Source organism: Periplaneta americana, chromosome 10, assembly GCF_040183065.1.
Source record: "Periplaneta americana isolate PAMFEO1 chromosome 10, P.americana_PAMFEO1_priV1, whole genome shotgun sequence".
Lineage (NCBI taxonomy): Eukaryota > Metazoa > Arthropoda > Insecta > Blattodea > Blattidae > Periplaneta > Periplaneta americana.
Window position 1 is genome coordinate 98,350,613 of NC_091126.1, and position 19,550 is coordinate 98,370,162.

The 19,550-nt window shown below is 34.8% G+C and overlaps 1 protein-coding gene across 4 annotated transcripts in view; it reads left to right on the plus strand.

Moving 5' to 3' along the window:
• The window catches only part of LOC138707924 (mitogen-activated protein kinase kinase kinase 1-like), a 138,469-nt gene that overhangs the window by 100,019 nt on the left and 18,900 nt on the right, over positions 1 to 19,550 (plus strand). For all 4 annotated transcript variants that reach the window (XR_011334447.1, XM_069837988.1, XM_069837990.1 and 1 more), the window contains exons 8-12: positions 985 to 1,100; positions 2,565 to 2,965; positions 4,275 to 4,478; positions 12,121 to 13,500; positions 13,581 to 13,721. Coding sequence is in view for 3 of the 4 variants with exons in the window: in XM_069837988.1 (XP_069694089.1) it covers positions 985 to 1,100; positions 2,565 to 2,965; positions 4,275 to 4,478; positions 12,121 to 13,500; positions 13,581 to 13,721 (2,242 nt within the window). In the remaining variant the exon portion in view is untranslated. The remainder of the gene's footprint in view (positions 1 to 984; positions 1,101 to 2,564; positions 2,966 to 4,274; positions 4,479 to 12,120; positions 13,501 to 13,580; positions 13,722 to 19,550) is intronic.

Genomic DNA, 19,550 nt, shown 5'->3' on the forward strand with positions numbered 1-19,550 from the left:
GGGTTTACGATGTCGTAACATTTTTTATAATATAAATTCAGAATCTCTCTCTCCGGTCTGCAGATGTATAAAATATGCTAATTTGCCTCTCTCCTAGTCTGCAGATGTATAAAATATGCTAATTTGCATGGATTAAGCTTGGATCCATTCAATGTGTAGTATACATCTTTTGAGTTTATCATCATATATCCTTACTTGTTATTATTGTTAGATATTGCTATTTATTTTGTTGCATTTGGTCAAAGATTAATGATGACTATCATATTGATTGTATTCCATCTCACTGCCATTTCTATCATTCATTCTCATCATAATTTCTTCTGTTTTGTTTTGTTTTGTTTTGTTTTGTATCTTGTGCTAAACTGTAATTGGCCTTGTGCTGTTGTTTTGCACGTTAATATTCTAAATAAATAAATAAATAGAATAAATAAATTTTATTATTATTATTATTATTATTATTATTATTATTATTATTATTATTATTATTATTATAAATTCCTGTAAGTTAAATCTTTGGAAGCAAATTTAAACTGATATGTCCGTTTACTGGATGTTTCTTCTAAAAGAAAATTGGTCCTTATTAATTTGTTTGATCAATAACTACAATTTGGAAACTACAATTTCAATAGTGGCTGGTGACTCTTCTGAAGGAGAATTCCATTTTTTCTGTAGATGTTTTCTTGTTATTATAAATTGCACATTTTCAATGCCTGATGGAACTTCAGAAAAGTTTTTATTCCAATAGTTGAGATAGAAACTATATTAACTTCAATGACTTTATTATAAATAGCTAGTAGTTTTATCACACAATGCTCTCTGGTATTCTTTTTTATTATGTCGCTAATTTTCTAAGTTCTAGCTTTCCCAGACCATTTATTTGCTTGTAGATGAGAGAGACAGAGTTTGTGCAATTAATTCAAATTATTTATTTATACTGTTCCTGCAAGTAAATTATATATCACATTTCTGTATCTTGTGTTTCAGACCTGTGGAAGAAGAGCTTTGTCCCATCTGTTTATTAGAGATGGTTGATGGAGAAAGCTTGGTTGTGTGTATTACAGGCTGTCGAAATAAGCTGCATCATCACTGCATGGCTATCTGTAAGTGAACAGTAATTCTACAGGACTTGCATTTTGGTTTCCTGTGAAAGAGTTTATATCTGTGAAAGAAATTTAAAAATATCTATAAAATTGACCAAGTTTTACATTAAAATATCCTGCCATGTATTGACTTCAGAGCCACCTTCTGTAAATTTGTTGTTCATTTTACTCAAAACTGCATTTTTCTAAATTCAGTCCATAATAACTTGGCCAATTTTTAAGATATCTCCATCAAAATTAAAATTTTCGTGCTTATTTCTTTGGGTATTATGAAGGAAATGATATACAGTTATGCTCTTAGTGTCATTAGCTAAAAAGAAACGAAATTACATACTTTGAAGATTTCATGATTTTTGTAACATATTAGAAAAAATAAATTACATATGGCTGTTTCTAATGGAGCTATACAAGGATGAGGTCTAAGAGGCTTTTCCACATGTTGTAACAAGCACAATGTAAGAAAAGTAAAAACACGTGCATAAACTTCACACCTCTCACATCACAACTCAGTCTTCTGCTGAAGAGCAAGGAAATTCTCACCTTTTGTAGTGCAGGTTGCAGTCTTGATGACTGTTTCCTGGTGAATGTGTACAAGATGTGGCTTCACTCGACTTACACAAGCCTACATCACTGCAGCTCTTACACTAAAATACATTGGCTTGACAGGCATAGGCCTACTCAAATCAACATAATTAATTAAGAAGAGAGTGCTTCAAAAATTTTCCCCATTTCGTTTATAGGCACAGTTCCAAAGAAAAGATATTGCTGTGTTAAATAAAAAAAAATGAGTGAGCTTTTGCTCATAAGGAGCAGCCCCTTCCCCAGTTGTAACACATAAAGTAGAAGGTCCACAGATATAACAAAGTTGAGGAATTACAAACCTCATACCATAATAATTTTTCCCTCAGCCATCAAAAACTAATTATTTTTAAATGATAGGCATGCATCAGCGCCATGTTGAGCTAATACTGTTGAAACAATTTAGATTGTATCAGTAAAGTTCTCAGAATGTGATATTCATCAGTGCTTGTTTCTTAATCAATAAGAGTGTTATGGAAAATAAATTTGACAATGGCACTGTTTTGGAGTTAGTATTGATACAGTTAACAAAGGTTAGATGACTTACGACTTTCATTTGATAAGCTAGTGACTAATGATAATATTGAATGAGCAATACATGTGCAGCTCTTGAGGCTTAAGCATAGGAGCAGAAAAAGTAACAATTTGGTCAGGTGGAAAATTTTGCTTCTCACATCACTTTACACTATTAATATACAGTTAATGCTCTTCTTTTACAATGGAACTCATGCTGAGTTTTATTTATCTTCTATTACTGATAGCTGTTGTACTAAAGGAGTTGTGATAATTACTATAATAATTTGATCTATTAAAAGAAGGGGCGTGACTACAAAATATTAATTACTGAAAATTGAAATATTTAGCAAAAACAATTTGTTTGTACAGGGGCAGAAGAGTGCTATCAACAGAGCGAGACTGTGCTGTGCCCACTGTGTCGGCATGCATGGGTCAGTGAGGGAGTAGCATCGCAGTCCTGTGAACAAGACAGCAAGCAAAGGGTTTCTGCACACCAGCACCAAGTCAGCCTTCATACCTCAGACAACGTAGAACTTCCACCACACTCATCATATAAGTTTACAAATAAATCACATCACAAAACACAAGAGAGCCAGCGAGTATTCTTGCCTACATCAGAAACAACCACCTCACCTGTTACAAGTTTCAGCTCGGCATCTTCAGGGTACAGATCAATGTCGAATGGCAGTTCTCATGGCCTCCAAGAAGCACTGCCCTATGCAGGGATCATTCCACCAGAACAAATGGCTGTTGCCAATGAATGGATGAAGGTATGTTCCAGTGATATTAGTGGAATTCAAACTTTCACAAAGATATTATCATCACTTTTAAATAATATTTATTTATATTGTCTGCCTGGTTGGCACAGTGGTATAGCGCTGGCCTTCTATGCCCAAGATTGTGGGTTTGATCCCAGGCCAGGTTGATGGCATTTAAGTGTGCTTAAATGCGACATGCTTAGGTTAGTAGATTTACTGGCATGTTAAAGAACTCTTACGGGACAAAATTCCGGCACACCGGCAATGCTGATATAACATTGGCAGTTGCGAGTGTCGTTAAATAAAACATAACATTTCATATTTATTTATTCATCATTCCATAAATATTTTTAAGCAACCTTTTAATTATTGTCATGGAATTTAACGCTCTTGTTTGCATTTAAAATATAGCAGGATTGTGCAGAAATTCTTTTTATGGCAGTCTCCAAACAAATATTAAGTTATACTTAAATTAGCACAACAAATAGACTAAACTTTAATGTCTGTATTGTGAGTTTGCTAAGGTAAGACTGTTGACTGCATGCAATCATAAATTTCATCAAGTCAATTTTTTTTTTATTCCTCTGCAGTGTTGTGTTGTTGTACATTGCATTTTCTTTCATTATATTTTGTGATCCAGCATGGAAAATATTATGAAAACTCAAACTTTAAAACATGATTGTAAATGAAGTTATTAACGCTTGGATGCATGAGATGGGTCTCACAGACCCTTCGCAATGTTCATAGCTGATGTTGGTATAGTAATTTTAAAAGTAGGATAATCAGTTACAAAATCATTCATCTCTCATGAAATGCCATTGTCAGGAAAAGAAATTTATTCACCATTTCAAAGTAAAAGAAAACCATCCATGTGGGAAAAAATAGCGTTATTTATATGAGACTATTTCCGGGACCAAAAAAGAAAGCAATTAAAAAAGGTGGGAAAACGACGATAATGGAAATGATACATGGAGGTTTCACTGTAATCTCCAGCAGTGTTAACTTTGTCGCTAAATCTGGCGACTTTTAAAGTTTTTTCTTTTAACATTTCTATTGCTATAGGGATTTAGCAACTTTTTCAGCATCTATTGATAATGGAATTGGCGACTTTCGAAATACTGTTTGGCGACTTCTCATACACTTCAGTTAGCAACACTGATCCCTAGTGCCATTGAACTACTGCAGTGAGATAGGGTGTAAGAATAATATGGCACTGTTTATTTACTGAAAGGGAGATAATTATGCTGTTGATACTGAACAGAAATCCGTGTAGATTTTGTAGCTGACAATGTGTAAAGTTGTAGCATATTTTCCTTTTCAGGTGTTTAGTTCTGATATGGTATCATCTCTGTACTCCCGAGATTGGAAAGTTCGTGAGATGGCACTTAGGCGGTTGATACAGGACATTATAGCAAGTCACCTTTCTGACAGTGAAGAGGAACAACAGAAAATCCTGTGGTGTTGCACAAAGATCCTCACTATGGTGGCTGCTGACCCAGTCTTTAAAGTGTATCTGGGTTGTGTGGTAAGTTCTTACTCCATTTTATGAAGTATTGTAAATAATACTACAGAATGTTACTTTAGAAATTTTGACTACATGGGAGAAACATAGTACAGCAATCACTGAGTTAATATAAATAAAATTCAGATGTGTGTCTTAAATTATAAAGGAAAGTGATCATTGCTGCAATACAGTCATATGTGGATAAATCTCTCTAAATCAGATACTTTGATGGTAGAAAATTAAAAATGAAATAATAATCCTTCTTACATTATTATTTTATTTTATGATGTCCCTCTCTACTGTATCCATCATGTAACTTGGCGGTAGGCCTCACTGAGAGAAAAAGAGCCACTTTCTGCAATGTTGCCGCATCAGTGAAGTTATTAGGTTGAAGACAAAAGTCATAATGTCGAAATGGGATGTAAATACAAGAATATGGTTTGAAAATGTGATAGCTTAATTAAGTCTAGGTCATGGGGCTCTACCTCCATGACCCCAAGTGCCTTCATGGCATGTTATGGGGATACCTTTACCTTTTTTATTATGTTTGATTGATTTGTAAAGAGAAGAATGCAATTTTATCTTTAAGGCACATATTCATACTTGAATATAATTTTAGTGGCATTTATAACACACACTATATTTGTTATTATTAGAGCCCGGATGTTTAGGCATTTATGTTGGTTAAAATAGGCAGGCATATAGGCACTAAAAATAGTAAAAATAGGCAGTGAAATAGGCATTTATTATCCATGGAAACAGACAAATACTTGATAAACTATCCCATACGGTAGTCACTTTCCTTGATTACATGTCACAACAAGATGGTTTTTTAAGTTGTCAACTGTCATAGTGATACGCCTGTCAGAACGTTTTTCATGGCGGAAAAAGATCTTTCTACTTCTACTGAAGTAATTGGAGCAAAGTTAAAACAACTTATTTCAGAAGGACTGTCTCTATTTCCTTTCAGAGATCGGGAAAAACCGACTGTGTACTGTCTCAAAAAGAGGGGTCTGAGAAAGGATTAGAGACTTCAAAGTATGCGTGACTTGTGCGTTCAAGTGACAACAGTAACGGGATCTGGAGACTTGCTTTTAATACTTCCCTCATTCCCTTTCTTTCGCTGGTAAACCCCAAAGTGACCTGAGCACTGAGGGTTATACTGTTCAAACATCTTTGTTAAGTGACATAAAAGATGGAATCGGTAGGGGAGAAAAGTTTACGACTTCGTGGAAACATATGTATTGCTGGAGAATAAGATTCGCATCAAATATTTGTGTGAGGTGAATGTATATTTTTAATTTGTACAACCGTTCTTTTTTGTATTTTGATATAATTTATGTGCGGTTTATTTTAAATGCATTAAACATGTAGAAAATGTACAATAACGACGTAAAAAAAGCTAAAAAAAAAGGTAAAACAAAAATTGGGCCTATCATCCCCAAATGTGTGGAAACATGTTTATCTCTAATAGGTCTTCCATACATACATTCAGTTTAAAAAAGGAATTTTGCCTAACATCCGGGCTCTAGTTATTATATACAGACAAAAAATTATACCAGGTATCTTTTTCTAGAATGCAAATTTTTGTCCATGAATGTACTATACTATTACACATCAGTGTTTTAATATTCGAGATTAATCCTTCTTTATTTCGTCACTGATGTAAAATCTCCTCTGGAGAGTTTGCTAGAATTCAAGACAGGAAACATTTTTAATATACTTTCTTAATTTAATGCAATTTATTTTACTCCATATAGTATCTTATATCATTGAAGTTTTAAGATGTGGAACAAGTCGAGAGTTACAAAATTTTTTGGCAAGATGAGGTGAGAATTTGCCATAGATTACGTGGCGTTTTCCTTAAGGTTGGGGAAAATCACAGAAGAAACCCAAGCAGGTAATCAGCCCAAGTGGGAATCTAGCCCAAGCCTGAGCACAGCTCCAGATCAGCAGACAAGTGGGGAACTCACATGTTTAATATTTCTAAATTTGTTGTAAGTAACTCCGTGACTATTTGGCTTATTTATTTCCACTAATTGTTTTCTATTCGGGATGTAAGATGTAAACTAGGATGACCAGATGCCCAAAGTAAAAAAGCGGGACACTTATTAAAGTTTACATGAATCAACATTCTATCTAAATATTCATTATTACTTGTGTTTATATAATGTCATTGAGCACTAAGGTCCAGTTTTATTTATTTTAAAGTAATAAATACTACACTGTTCACAATAACTAGGCTATAATAATTATAGAAGTACATAATAGAGTAGCATAGATACTTGGCTTAAATCATTGTTGACAATTTTTTATATTGCAACTAGTATGGATTAATTAGGTTAACTTATCTGTTTAAAAATACTTCAGGTTAATTGGACCTTACATCATATTCTTGTCACTGTATTCTGAACTTGATTCATAACAAAATGTTTTGCCTCATATTACCTTCTAACTATTTTAACATTCTCCATGAAGATCAACGTACAATCTGCATCATATTTCTTTGATGAGTGAATTTGCTGTAGAAGTATTGCCCTTTCCTTCAGGAAATTATAGAAGTCCACGCAAGACACATTTTTGAAATGACAATTTGTGAATAATATAGCCTTCATGATTTTAACTAAAAGCTGATCCCTTTTGTCAGACCAAATTGAATTCAACAATGAAAACACTCTTTCAGATGATGCATTTGGTGCCAGGTATTCCTAACACAAAACTTACAATCTGAATTATGTTTGTAAAACTATTTATCTTTTGTAATGAAATAAAAGAAAAGGAAAGATTTTAACAATAATTTAGGGAAACAGGACGCCATTTAAAAGAAAACGGGACATTTAGCATTCCAAGCATACTTTTCTCGGGACAGGGGACAAGAGGCTGAAAAAAGGGACAATCTCATTAAAAACAGGACGTCTGGTCGCCCTAATATAAACCAATCCAAAATCTCATCTTTGATACCATAAAGCTTCAATTTGTTTACCAGTGTTGTGATCTACACAATCACATACTTCAGTCAGATCACAAAATATCCCTTTGACATGTAATTTCGAATTTAAAGAATTCTTTTACATCCACCGACTTATAAACAGCATTCTCTCTTGATTTCTGTTTTCTATATCCAAACAGCTGTAAAACTAATTTATTGTTGGATTTCAAATAATGATGTAACATATTATATATAACTTTCTCAAACACTTTAGAAAATATGGGTCTATAGTTAGCAGTACATTTATCTCCTGTTTTGTATATTGGTTTTACTATCAAGTACAGTATTTGAGTCTTTCTGGGAGAATACATTATTTCGCATTGACTAATTGCATAAATAGATTAATGGATGATATGTTATTTCAGAACAAGTTTTTAGAAATTTTCATAACATTTTACAGCAGTTCTTATAATTTATGAGAATCATTACTATTTCTACTCATTAAATATAGATTCCTCTTGTAGCACATGAGATTTTAATTTCTAGTGTTATCCACATGTTTTTACTTCTGTGTTTTTTCACAGCCTTGAAAACAATCATTGAAAAAATTCGTAAATATGTGGTACATACAGAGTGGAAGCGATATAACCCTGTGCATTGAAAGGAGGGATAGATTACATGAAAATAAACAAAAATCTACTATATGTTTTGAGATTAAGTGTATGGTTAATTAAATAATTGCATTGAAAGTTTAAACTCGCTGGCAATGTTGCAGTGCCAAAGATACCACACAGAGGCATTGAACTCCTCTGATGTGAAATTTAAACAAAAGGCTTCGTATTGCAAAATCAAACAACTGCTTCAGCTAAGGTTTATCTCGACCAAATTTAAAATTTCCTCTTCCCAGTCAACAATTTCATCAGGTTGCTGTCGACCCTGATTGTGAAATGTTCGAATTACACTGCCTGTGTCACAGACCAGCTAGCAGACAGTGATGAATATGTCTGCACTGGGTAATGAATGAATGATATAGCTGTAATGTCCCATGTTGGGCAAAGGCCTCTCTTCACAGGGATGGCTCATTGGTACTTGCATGGTGAGTCAATTCAGGTGAGTTATAGATACTGTGGTGGAACTGTTATTAACCCTGTTAAACTTTATTATCTCAGCACTGTGTTTTTTGGTGCTTTTATGCATTGTCCACGTATTACTAACACCAGAACTTTGACAGACACTGAGATTACTATTTACAATATTTTAACTAGCACTTCCATAAACACTGACCTTATTATTTACAATATTTTGACACATATGTTTGCTGTTTTCAACTAACACTTTCAAAATCACTGAGTTCACTATTTACAATATTTACTAATCCTACCAGAAATCTTTCTGCATACGCACATAGAATGGCACGCCAGTTGCAATACGCTAACTCCACTTAAGATCAGAAGATCATGCAATACTGAGACAAGACGACCTTGACTATCGAAAGAAAGTTGAGAATAGCTTATCAGTGTTGCCGCGTCTAGTCTTGTTAGCCATGCAACAAATTTGCAATACTTTCTATTTAATTTACATGAAAACCGTCCATTCCATTGAAATACGACAAAGAAAAATATATTCTTTATTACATTTTCTATTGGTATTGATAGAAATCAAGATCCTATGAATAGTAATTATCCACAACAACAAAGTTAAAGTTTTCGAAAAGAAAAAAAAAAGTTTTTATTTCGAAAACTATAGGAGAGACCGTTGTACCTTTGAACAATTTTGTTTATTCTAAATATAAATCATTTATATTTATTTATTTCAAGTTACAAATACATACAATAAGACAAAAAGCATATTCTTTATGAAACCATGTCTCTAATATGCATGTTAGACAACACATTTTCAACTTTCAAAGAAAAACAAAAATTTGAAAATTTGTTCAGAAGTACATGATGATCATGTACCATTGAACACACCCTCATGTACCTTTGAACGCATCGTTGCTTAAGTGAATTTTTAAGGAAACTTAAGAAAAATTGTTCATCACATATCATAATACAAGTTTATATTAATGAAAAAGTTCCAGAAAGCATCAGTCTGTCCATTGTCATCAGAATTTAATTTGAAAAATGAAATGAAAAAATTAATGACATCTCCAGTGTCATATAATCACTTTAAATTAAATTCAGGGCTGTTGCAGAAATCAACTTAAAAAATAAGTTGTCCTTTCTGTCATCAGGAGGTACCATATTTCACTGGGTTTGGTAGTTTCATAACGATATCTACTTCATTAACGTCAAAAATGCCCTCACTGCCATAGATAAATTTATTTCCTTTATTCTTTTCAAATATTTCACCTGATATTCAGTAGCCACATTATCAGATTCTAATATTTCTCCTACGCAATGATCAGGGATGTTCTTTTCTTTAAAAACTGATCTAACACAAAGTCACCAACCTCGTAATTATCACTTTGAAATCCCCCTTTCGTTTTCAAATTCATCTACATTCGTTTTTAAATTCATCTACATCTTGCAAAATGTCAGTCACCATTTCATCATATCCATTGCTGCTATCTTGCAAAACCATAACTCCTAAATCATCATTTTCTGAATCATTCTGTAGAACCTTTTTCGTAACTTTCTTACTTTTTTTTTTTTTTTTCCTTGACTTTACTTTTGTTGTAAGTTGTTGTTGCTCATACCTCATTCTTATTTCTTCTTTTTCAGAACTATTTATCTTAATCCTTGTTCTTCATGGTTTTCTTCCTCTATTATTAGAACTTCTTGGGGTAGGACCATATTTCCACTGGAGAAATAGAGCTAGTTTGCCTATTCAATGCCTCTTCCACTGGTGTTGATGGATGTGTGAGGTATAATTCAACTTGCAATAACGAATTAGTGGTCTGGTGTGTTTATAGTGTTGACTAAACAGACAGAGTAGCTTCTGATGTGTTAGGCACACTTTCATTTGGCATTGCATTAACTGGGAGTGGGCGATCTGTTACAAGACATCCTCTGGTTTTGTTAAAAAGATTTTGTTTTTGTGTCACTTCATGAATAGATGCATCCACTCCTTCCTAGCTATCTCATTAACATCCCACTGACATACAGCCTTCTTTTTATTTGCAATTGTATGTCAATTCTCTAGCAGATTTCTTACTCAAACCAAAATTCATTTTAGCACAGGTTTTTAAATAACCAACCAATGCTTCCTCTTCCTCTTCAGAGAAAACTTTCCTTGTATCACAGCGAATATTGTATGAAAGTGGTTCACTTGACCCCGAGTTTTTGTAATTTTTAACATGTTTTTTATGAAGAGTCCCCAATTTAACTTTATGAACTTTGCAGGATTTGCGCAATGATATTCGTTTGCTTGGTAATTGCAGCAATTACAGCATTCATTGCATCTGTATCAATATGATCCCTCGTTTTGCCAGTTTTACTTCTTGGAATTATTGAAGTGGTATACACAGTAATAAAAAATAACTTAAAATTTGGTAAAAATTCAAGTGACGAATAATTACGCATGTTACTTTTTATGTTAAGAACTTATTATGATAGGATGGTAGTGTCTATATAATTATTTACTAACATCTTGTACCTATGAACAGTGTTCAGAGGCACATTATGTAATAGTGTTCAAAGGTACAAGACTATGTCTGCTTTAGAAAAAAAGCATACTTCTAGGTTTAGGTTAGGTTCAACAAGAATACTTATTACAATGTATTGCTCACAATATTGTAGACAACCAAGCTGTGATATCAAATATTTGAAGTTAAACAAAGCATGAACACAAATATATAAAAACTGAGGCAACAAAATGTTCGTTTTCAGTGCTCAAAACTTTTAACTTGATGACTAAGACAAAATGGCTGTGAGGAAAAACCTCTAACTACAACACTAGCGTATTCTGGAATTTACTTCACAAACTAGTATCAACGGCAACCACAGAATGGCATTGTTAGTACAAAAAAGTTCCAAGTGTTCAAAGGTACACTATGTCAAAGGTACAACAGTCTCCCCTAAACTTCCCACTGATATGGTATTAGACATTTTTTGTTATACTCAATTTGACCAACTCCGCTCTGCAAAGCTGCAGGGTTATTTCTCTTCCACTGTGTATATTGTATAATGTTTGTGAGAAATTCCTTTTTTCTTAAACACACTTAAACGTTTTGTCCAGACATAATTCGTGCCCTTGAACAAAAGTAATGTAACAGTACTACTGAATAATGAAACCATTACCTCGATATTTAAATGTGTTTTTGTCGACTAAGGAAACAAATGAAGAAAATTGTATTACATAATTTTATTGTGTTTAGTATTTTACATTGTTGATGTTTAGTCAACTGTCCGAAGACAAGTTTGAACCACGTAAGTGAAACCAATAAAGCATCACTCATGAGGCAACTAAGCCAGGAAATAATAGGTAGTGTGGCCAGTTCCTTTCTCCCTTATTTTACATTATGTAATTCAATATTCAGTGTGTAGACTTTTTATTTGAGGATAAAGTTCATAACAGAAGGATAGCTTTCAGTTAATAAACTTCTTTATTTCCACTATAAATTGAGGCATAATACAGTACTTAAGTGTTAAAAATACAGATAAATGTTCAAGTTAAAGACATTTGTTAAGATTAGTCTTTATGTCCTCTTGTAGGCCTACTATTTAATGTCTCTCTACCTTATGTGCAAAATGCTATAAGATAATATATTTCAATGAATGTGTTTTCTTACAGCGCTGCTTTAGAGTGTTGCTGAGCTATGCAGACTGTCGCACAAAATGTCAGCTGGACGAATTGAAGGATTTAATTCGGCCGATTGTGAGAACTCTGCTTCTCAAATGTGCTGACAGAAATCGCCGCACTGCGCATCTGAGTGCTGAGGTTCTGGTGGAGCTAGCAAAAGGACAGAATGGAGAACTTGCTCTAGGCAGACATGTCACCGAAAATCGATCTGTAGAGGGTCTAGATGGACTAGAACTGGTGTTGGATTGTGTGTTGGAGGACTGGAGCTTTGATACAGTAACTTGGCAGTGGCTGGCAGGACGTCTCATAGTGCTGGATCACCTCATTCAAGATTTTCCAGATGAGTTTTGGCTGCAGTATGTTCCACTGTATCCAAATGAATCAGGGTACAAATTACACAACTACAATCGCTTGATCACAGTAGTGGAATTTGCGTTCAAAGCCCTACGAAGTCCCCATAGTGCAGTGGCCAAGTTGGCAAGACATGTGTTCGTTATTTCATCCAGTATGACAGCTAGGGAGCGAGGTGTGTTCAACCAGGTGCTAGAGATGTTGTCAGGTCTGGATCCCACCCTGCAAACTCGTTTAAGAAAACGTTTGAACCAGGCAGCAACTGAAAGTGGTTCACAGTCACAAGTAGTCTGCCAGGGATCCAAAAAGGTCAAGGCGACCCGTTGTGCAACATCTGAGAAGAGCCACGTCCATCAAGAATCTCAACATGGAAGAGTAATGCTACAAGACTCCCCTCAACAGAGCCCCATTCTGAAGTCCTTGCACTTGCCCACAACAACGAAGTCAACAAAGGTAATGGATACAGGCTGCCAGACTGGAGGTTCAGATATATCACTGCCCCGCCCAAAAGATCTACCTCTGGATTTATCAAAAGCAAAGCACAAGAAACCTGTGAAATTTCAACATCTACCAGGTATCTCCCCTATTCAGCTATCATCAAGGCGGTGGGGCAATTCAGGCTCGAAGTTACTTAGTATTTTCACAGGCAGGAAACTTGACGAACTTCTTCCCACCAAACCACAGCTAAATGGCATTTACCGAGATATCTGCAGTCCTCTTGGACAAGATGGTGAAAGTCGACAGATGTCAGATTGCCACCGGAATGTGGAACCACGAACTGGTTTTTGGTCAAAGGTGAGGACTCCAACCACACCTACTGCCCCTCACAGCACGCCTCTCCAGGAGGTCCGTGAAGCTTCTCACCATGTGAACGAGTTTCTAGAAGACATGTCGGAGGAACTAATTATTCCTATAGACTTAAGTGACCTTGGAAACCAGAATGAGTGTGAAATACCTTCCATCCCAGGCCTTAACTCACCATTAGAAACTGATGTTTCAGCAATTCATCCTCAGGACGAGGTATTTATTCCTTTATGTTTCAAGTATGTGTTTTTTTTTATGTACACTCAATTGCTGACAGTAACATGCATATATTACAGAATATGGAGGATGGAATGAAATGCAGTTCCTACTTGGAAGGCCTTGATTGGAAGCGTGGGCATTTGCTTGGGACAGGAGCTTTTAGTTCATGTTACCAGGCTCGAGATGTGGCAACTGGAACACTGATGGCTGTGAAACAAGTATTCTGTTTTATAATTTTTATTATTATTATTATTATTATTATTATTAATATTATCGTTATCGTTATTATCATTATCATCATGACCATTACCATCGTCTTTTCTAAAATTAAAAATAATCAATTTACATTTAATTATACAGAATGTTCTTATGCAGAGCAGTCCTACTCCAGCCTCTACCTAACAAAATCTTTGGCAGTGATGAATAGTCACACACAAGCTTATGGACACGTCTGCACATGCTTCCCTACACAGATCTGCCCACTCCACCCTTTACTGTTTAGCTTCCTCGGAACAGGTGTTCCTCAATACCGTCATTAAGCTGATGGAACATGATTACCTGTGGCCAGTCTGTACAGGAACTCTGTATATCAATAAAGAACTAATTTAAAATAACACATACTGAGAATAGATTGAAACAGATTAGCGTCCATATTGCTACATTACAGACCAATTTTCTTACAAGCGAAAGAAATGTTGAACAATATTAAAAGCTCTTGAAAGACTTGCATAAAGAAACATTTCAAAATTTTATCAATGTGTTTACCTGGAACAAGCCTGAGGGCCTTGCAATAAATTATGGTGATTTTATCATTTTTTCTTTGGCAGAAATTTTAATTTATGAGAGTAATGTTTTGATGACGTTTAGTAATAGCAGGAATTGCTTTATTATTATGTCACATAGAACATCTCATTTTCATATTTCAAAAGGGTGAAGTGAATTCTGACACTGGCTTACAACTATATGTTTTGGGAAAAGACCACTTGACTCTTGACTGCAGCAGTGGCAGTTAGTCTCTTCTTATCTTTTATTCATCTCACTTTAGTTCCTAATTATTTGCACACTCACTTGCATGCATATGCGCATACACATAAAAATAGGTGGTGGTTATATGCAACACTTTTGCAAAATATGCACCGTCGAATGCTTCATGAATAAAATTCCTCAAAAACCAATATGTACATTTATTATTTAGAAAAACAATCATACTGTAATTGAAGAAGAGGACGATGGCATTAGAACATAACCTCAAACTATCTTTCCAGCTTAAGAATACTCTAAAAACTTTAGCACACTGAAGCCCCTAAAACTGAAGTTATAAAATTAGAGATTTGCAACAACTCTTGACAGGCTTCCAATGGTCATGTTTCAAGGATTCTCCCATTGCACAGTGGTTCATTTTCCCAATTTCTTGGGCAAAACCTCTAGAGACGTTTGAATTAATTTGAATGTAACATATAATTAAGAATGAGAAATCGAGTAAATGCACATAAATAGCTACAGTAAATGCTTTATGGCGTGGATGATCATTTCATTGCTTCTAAGAATATTCAAAGTTATAGTCTATTTTATCTATAGGCTATATACAGATACCTATATACATATATCTATAAGTTAGATATATATAATATGTGTACAGTACAGTACCTCTTTCACTCGCAACCATCAGAGTCTGCGGAGTCATCTTCATCAGGGGCCTGAGTGGACACGTCTAGATATGTAGATGCATCTGGAGATGACAGAAGTGATATGACATCCGCTGACGTATGCTTCAGTTTCTTTCTTGGGAGATTTCTAAGGCTAGTGATGTATGGATTGGATGATACTAGAAGGTGATTGAAAACGTCTTGCATTGTATTTTCCCTAGACGATTTTCGAGAAAACCCTTCTCTATATTTCCTAATGTCTTTATTACGAGCTTCTTGAGCATCCTCAGACAGTTGACCTATGGGCACAAAGCTGATGAAATAATATGTGGGCTATGAATTAGAATTTTTTGTACTGTTGTTGGCATATAGTACCAAGGATATCTATTTACATATTTTCTAGCTGTTTCAAGAGTGTATACCTGGAAATTATCTACATCAATTGCATAACTGCTTGATAGTGTCTGTAAAATAACCCGAAATCTTGTTATAATTTCTTCATCTACACCTGTAATCTCTGATGATACCGCAGAGTTCTCGAAAAATCTCCTTGCAGTGTTGCCATCATTACTACTTCCATATCCCTGCTTTGGACTATCTACATCGAGGGCCAGTTTTTCCTTGAATCCTTGTCGAATTCTTACTTTATTTCTGTTCAACGTCTCTCTTTCTTCACCTGTTCTTATTTGCCATTTTTTGATATCAAGCTTATAAGAGAGATGGAGAAGACATTGAAATAAACGTATCCAAGCATGCAGTTTCGAAAGGCCAAATTTTATGTGTGATGCATCTACTTTCCTTGTTAGCATGTCATCAATATTGTTGAAAGTTTTTGATGTCGCACCACACAAATGGCACCTATGAGCAGAGTCCGTGGCTGTTGCTGCATTGCAGACTTTTCCCTCTACCATTGTTGGTATTAATTCATGTGTTACTGTAACAGTATGTCCCCCTTCAGAGATTGAGGAAAGCTGCAGACAATGTATTTGTTGTTCTATGTGTTCCATTTGTCACTATAATGTCTTTAGATTCGTGGATGAATTGGAGTCTAATTGGTCTACAAAAACGGGGTGATGAAGGTCGGGGATTCTGCCATACAATTTTGTTATTGTGTGTTATCATCTGTAATGGCACGAATAATGTTACAAAAAGGCTGGCGTCTGATGTATCTTTTTCCGCAAAATGTTGTTTATATTCCTTGTGGCAAGAACTTCCGTCACAATCCCACTTCGAAATAAGTTGTAAATTTTGCTTCTCATTTACAGTTTAAGTGTTTATAATGTCTTCTTGGACTTTCAATATTCTTTCTGGTGTATGGTCTAACAATGCTTGCAGCTCAGTTTCAGCAGACTTTTCTGTTATTTTAATGACACTGGTATCGGGATAACATGTCTTTTTTGCTTCTAGCACCTTTCTGGATGGCGGAAATATGTGGGCGTTAGATTCATTAGCCACAGACCTAATCAGATTATATTGGAATTATGTTAATTTAGCTTCAACTAGAATGGACAATGGTTTTGCTCCAGATAAAGATACACAATGCTCTGAACTTAATTTATAAGCTTTTCTGTATTTTGAGGCCCTGGTTGGTGTTGAAAATTGTACATCTTTTATTACAGCAGCAGCATGAACCTCTCCTGTTTCACGAAGACTCATTTGTGTGGTATATGGAAGTTCTGAAGGACCTACTGTTTGTCTTAATTTCTGTATTTTTCGTCTTTTAGAACACACACTACTTTCACTAAATTCTAATAATGGACGCCCGCCCCTCATTTGTGTTTTAGTAATGCATATTGGAAAACTTATAGATTTTTCAAGCCACTCTTTATTCTGTGATGACTGTTGCCATCTGGTTTTAAAATTAGATATTAAATGTTTTAACACATTCTTTAGTTCATCAGATGGTGTTGCAGGGAAATTGGTTATGATTCTAATGCGTTCTCTTAAATAATCGCACTGTTCTTCAAAATTAGATAATGAACGTTCCTGTAGTATGGTAAATAATTTACGTCTAGTGAGGTTTATGTGATGACTTTCAGATCCTGAAACGAATTACAAAAATAATTCAATTTTTAATATATTGATGGAGGACTAATGTATTACAATGCAAAGATGTTGTTCGCACTTCAAAACTAAATTCGAGCTAGTGGGCCCAGTGGCAGTTGGAGGCAGACTTTCTTTATTGGTACATAAAAAGCATCCATATAGGTATGATTTGTAATGAGAAACTTAACAGGATCTCACAGGACCGGTAACTTTTAACCTCCGTAATCTGCCGCTTTCACATTTTCAACCACAATCAACGTGATTATATTATTTAATATCTAAATGCCGTTAGTTAATTAGATAATTAATTAGAACTATGTACAAATATTCTACATACCTCCAGGAATAGAATCCATGCTTCAGCTTTTAGTTTCACACTTATATCACTTATTTGTAACACTTTAAAAACGACCTTTCTTTCACCACGCAAACTCAGCAACTGCATTATCCAACAAAGCGCATTTTCAGCCACGTGTCTAGAAGCACAGGACTGGAGATGAGAGATAAGACATACGATCTTTACAAGCCCTGTCCTTCCTCTTCAACTTAAACAACAAACAACCCTCGTCTGTTATGTTTCAGTTTTGGGGTTTTGGCCAGGAAGTCGGGAAAATGAACCACTGTGCGTTGTAAAAAAAAAAAAACAAACAAAGGACTTCCTGTTTTGCAAATGTGTAATTATAAGTTTTAAGTTAAAATGCAGGAGATTTTGTGAACTGTGTGTATGAAAACTAGACCCCGACAGTGTTAAGCAGGAACAAATGAATTAAATATTCTGTATAATCATCCTTATGTGCCTCAAAAAAAAAAATCCCTATGAACATACTTACATATGTGTGTTCATTGCTTGAGTACATGTATGTACATGCCTGTGTGCACATGCATGTATACTGGGTGTATCTAAATTGGTGTCAAATATTTCGGGGACATGTTCTTAACACCAAGACATTACAAAAAGTTCATATGAATATTGGTCTCAAAATAATTTATTTCAGAGTTACAAGACAAAATTTAATGTTACAAAAATTGCTCAGAGTGGCTTCCTCCTGCTTCGATATGTCCCCTAAACCTGCGTTACATGCTCTGGCATACTCTGTTGAAAATTTCTGGAGTGTTTCGTATTTCGTGAAATCCAGTTTGGATACGCTCTCAGAATATCAACATTAAGTACAGGAGTCGCATAAACCAGGGACTTTAATGTCCCCAGACGAAGAAATCCATTGGAATCAAATCAGGCGATCGAGCAGGCCATGCAATGAATCCCCTTCGACCAATACATCTTTGGGGAAATCGATCATTAAAAAGTTACGAACTATCAGACTGAAATGAGCTGGAGCAGCATCGTGTTAAAATACATTCGTTGGATGACGTCCAGAAGCACATCATCAATTAAATGATGCAAATCATTTCGTTCTGTTCACTCACAGAATACATTTTCTTCTGATTTCTTTCCTCTACAAAATACAAACAAAAAAACCGTCAAACAATCAGCGGTCAATGAACGGACAAATCCTTTAATAACTCCCTAACGAATGGTTTTCAGACCCATGTTCTTATTAACTTTTTTAATTGTTTTGATGTTAGGAACATGTCCCCGAAATATTTGACACCAATTTAGATACACCCTGTATATGTATGTATGGAAAAAGTAAAGCAGAAAAACTGGAAAACGAAAGTTATTTCATGAAATGGTTGAGATACTATAGTTTATTATTAGTGTTGAGAAATACATGCGTTAAAAACCTAAAATATGCATGAAAATATGCACTAAAATGCCGAAATATGCACATTTATGCACTAAAAACTGAAAAGCTGGCAAACTTACTATAATATAGAATCCAATGAAAAACAAAACACTATAGTCATATAATAGGAAATATTCAAATTATTGGGCTTAAAGAAAAACACAATCACTGTAATTTCTTAGTCACAGCCTTAATGGCTATTGCTAATTTAATTGAAACTAATTTTACACAGACAATTTTCTTTTATAGGACATAATTATGTAAAACTTTGTGATACAATAATCCTTTTCATATTATCAGGATTCAACTTGTTTCTCCTGTCAGTGAATATGAACTGTACATAGAAAAAGTTCTTTCCACATCACATGATGTGAGGGGACAAAACTTATAATTCGGCAATATGGTATGTTCAGCATCCACATCACTGTCGTACCCTTGAAGCACTTTGCTAATTTCCCTCATCTTCTTTAGTCCATTAATCTTAGCAAGGACGATTGCCATTTTCTCTTTGATGACCTCACCTTTACCACCAGCTGCATCCACACATTTGATTACAGCATCAAGCACCTTCAAAGCTTTACTAAGCTGCAAGCCCTGCGTTTCCAATTGC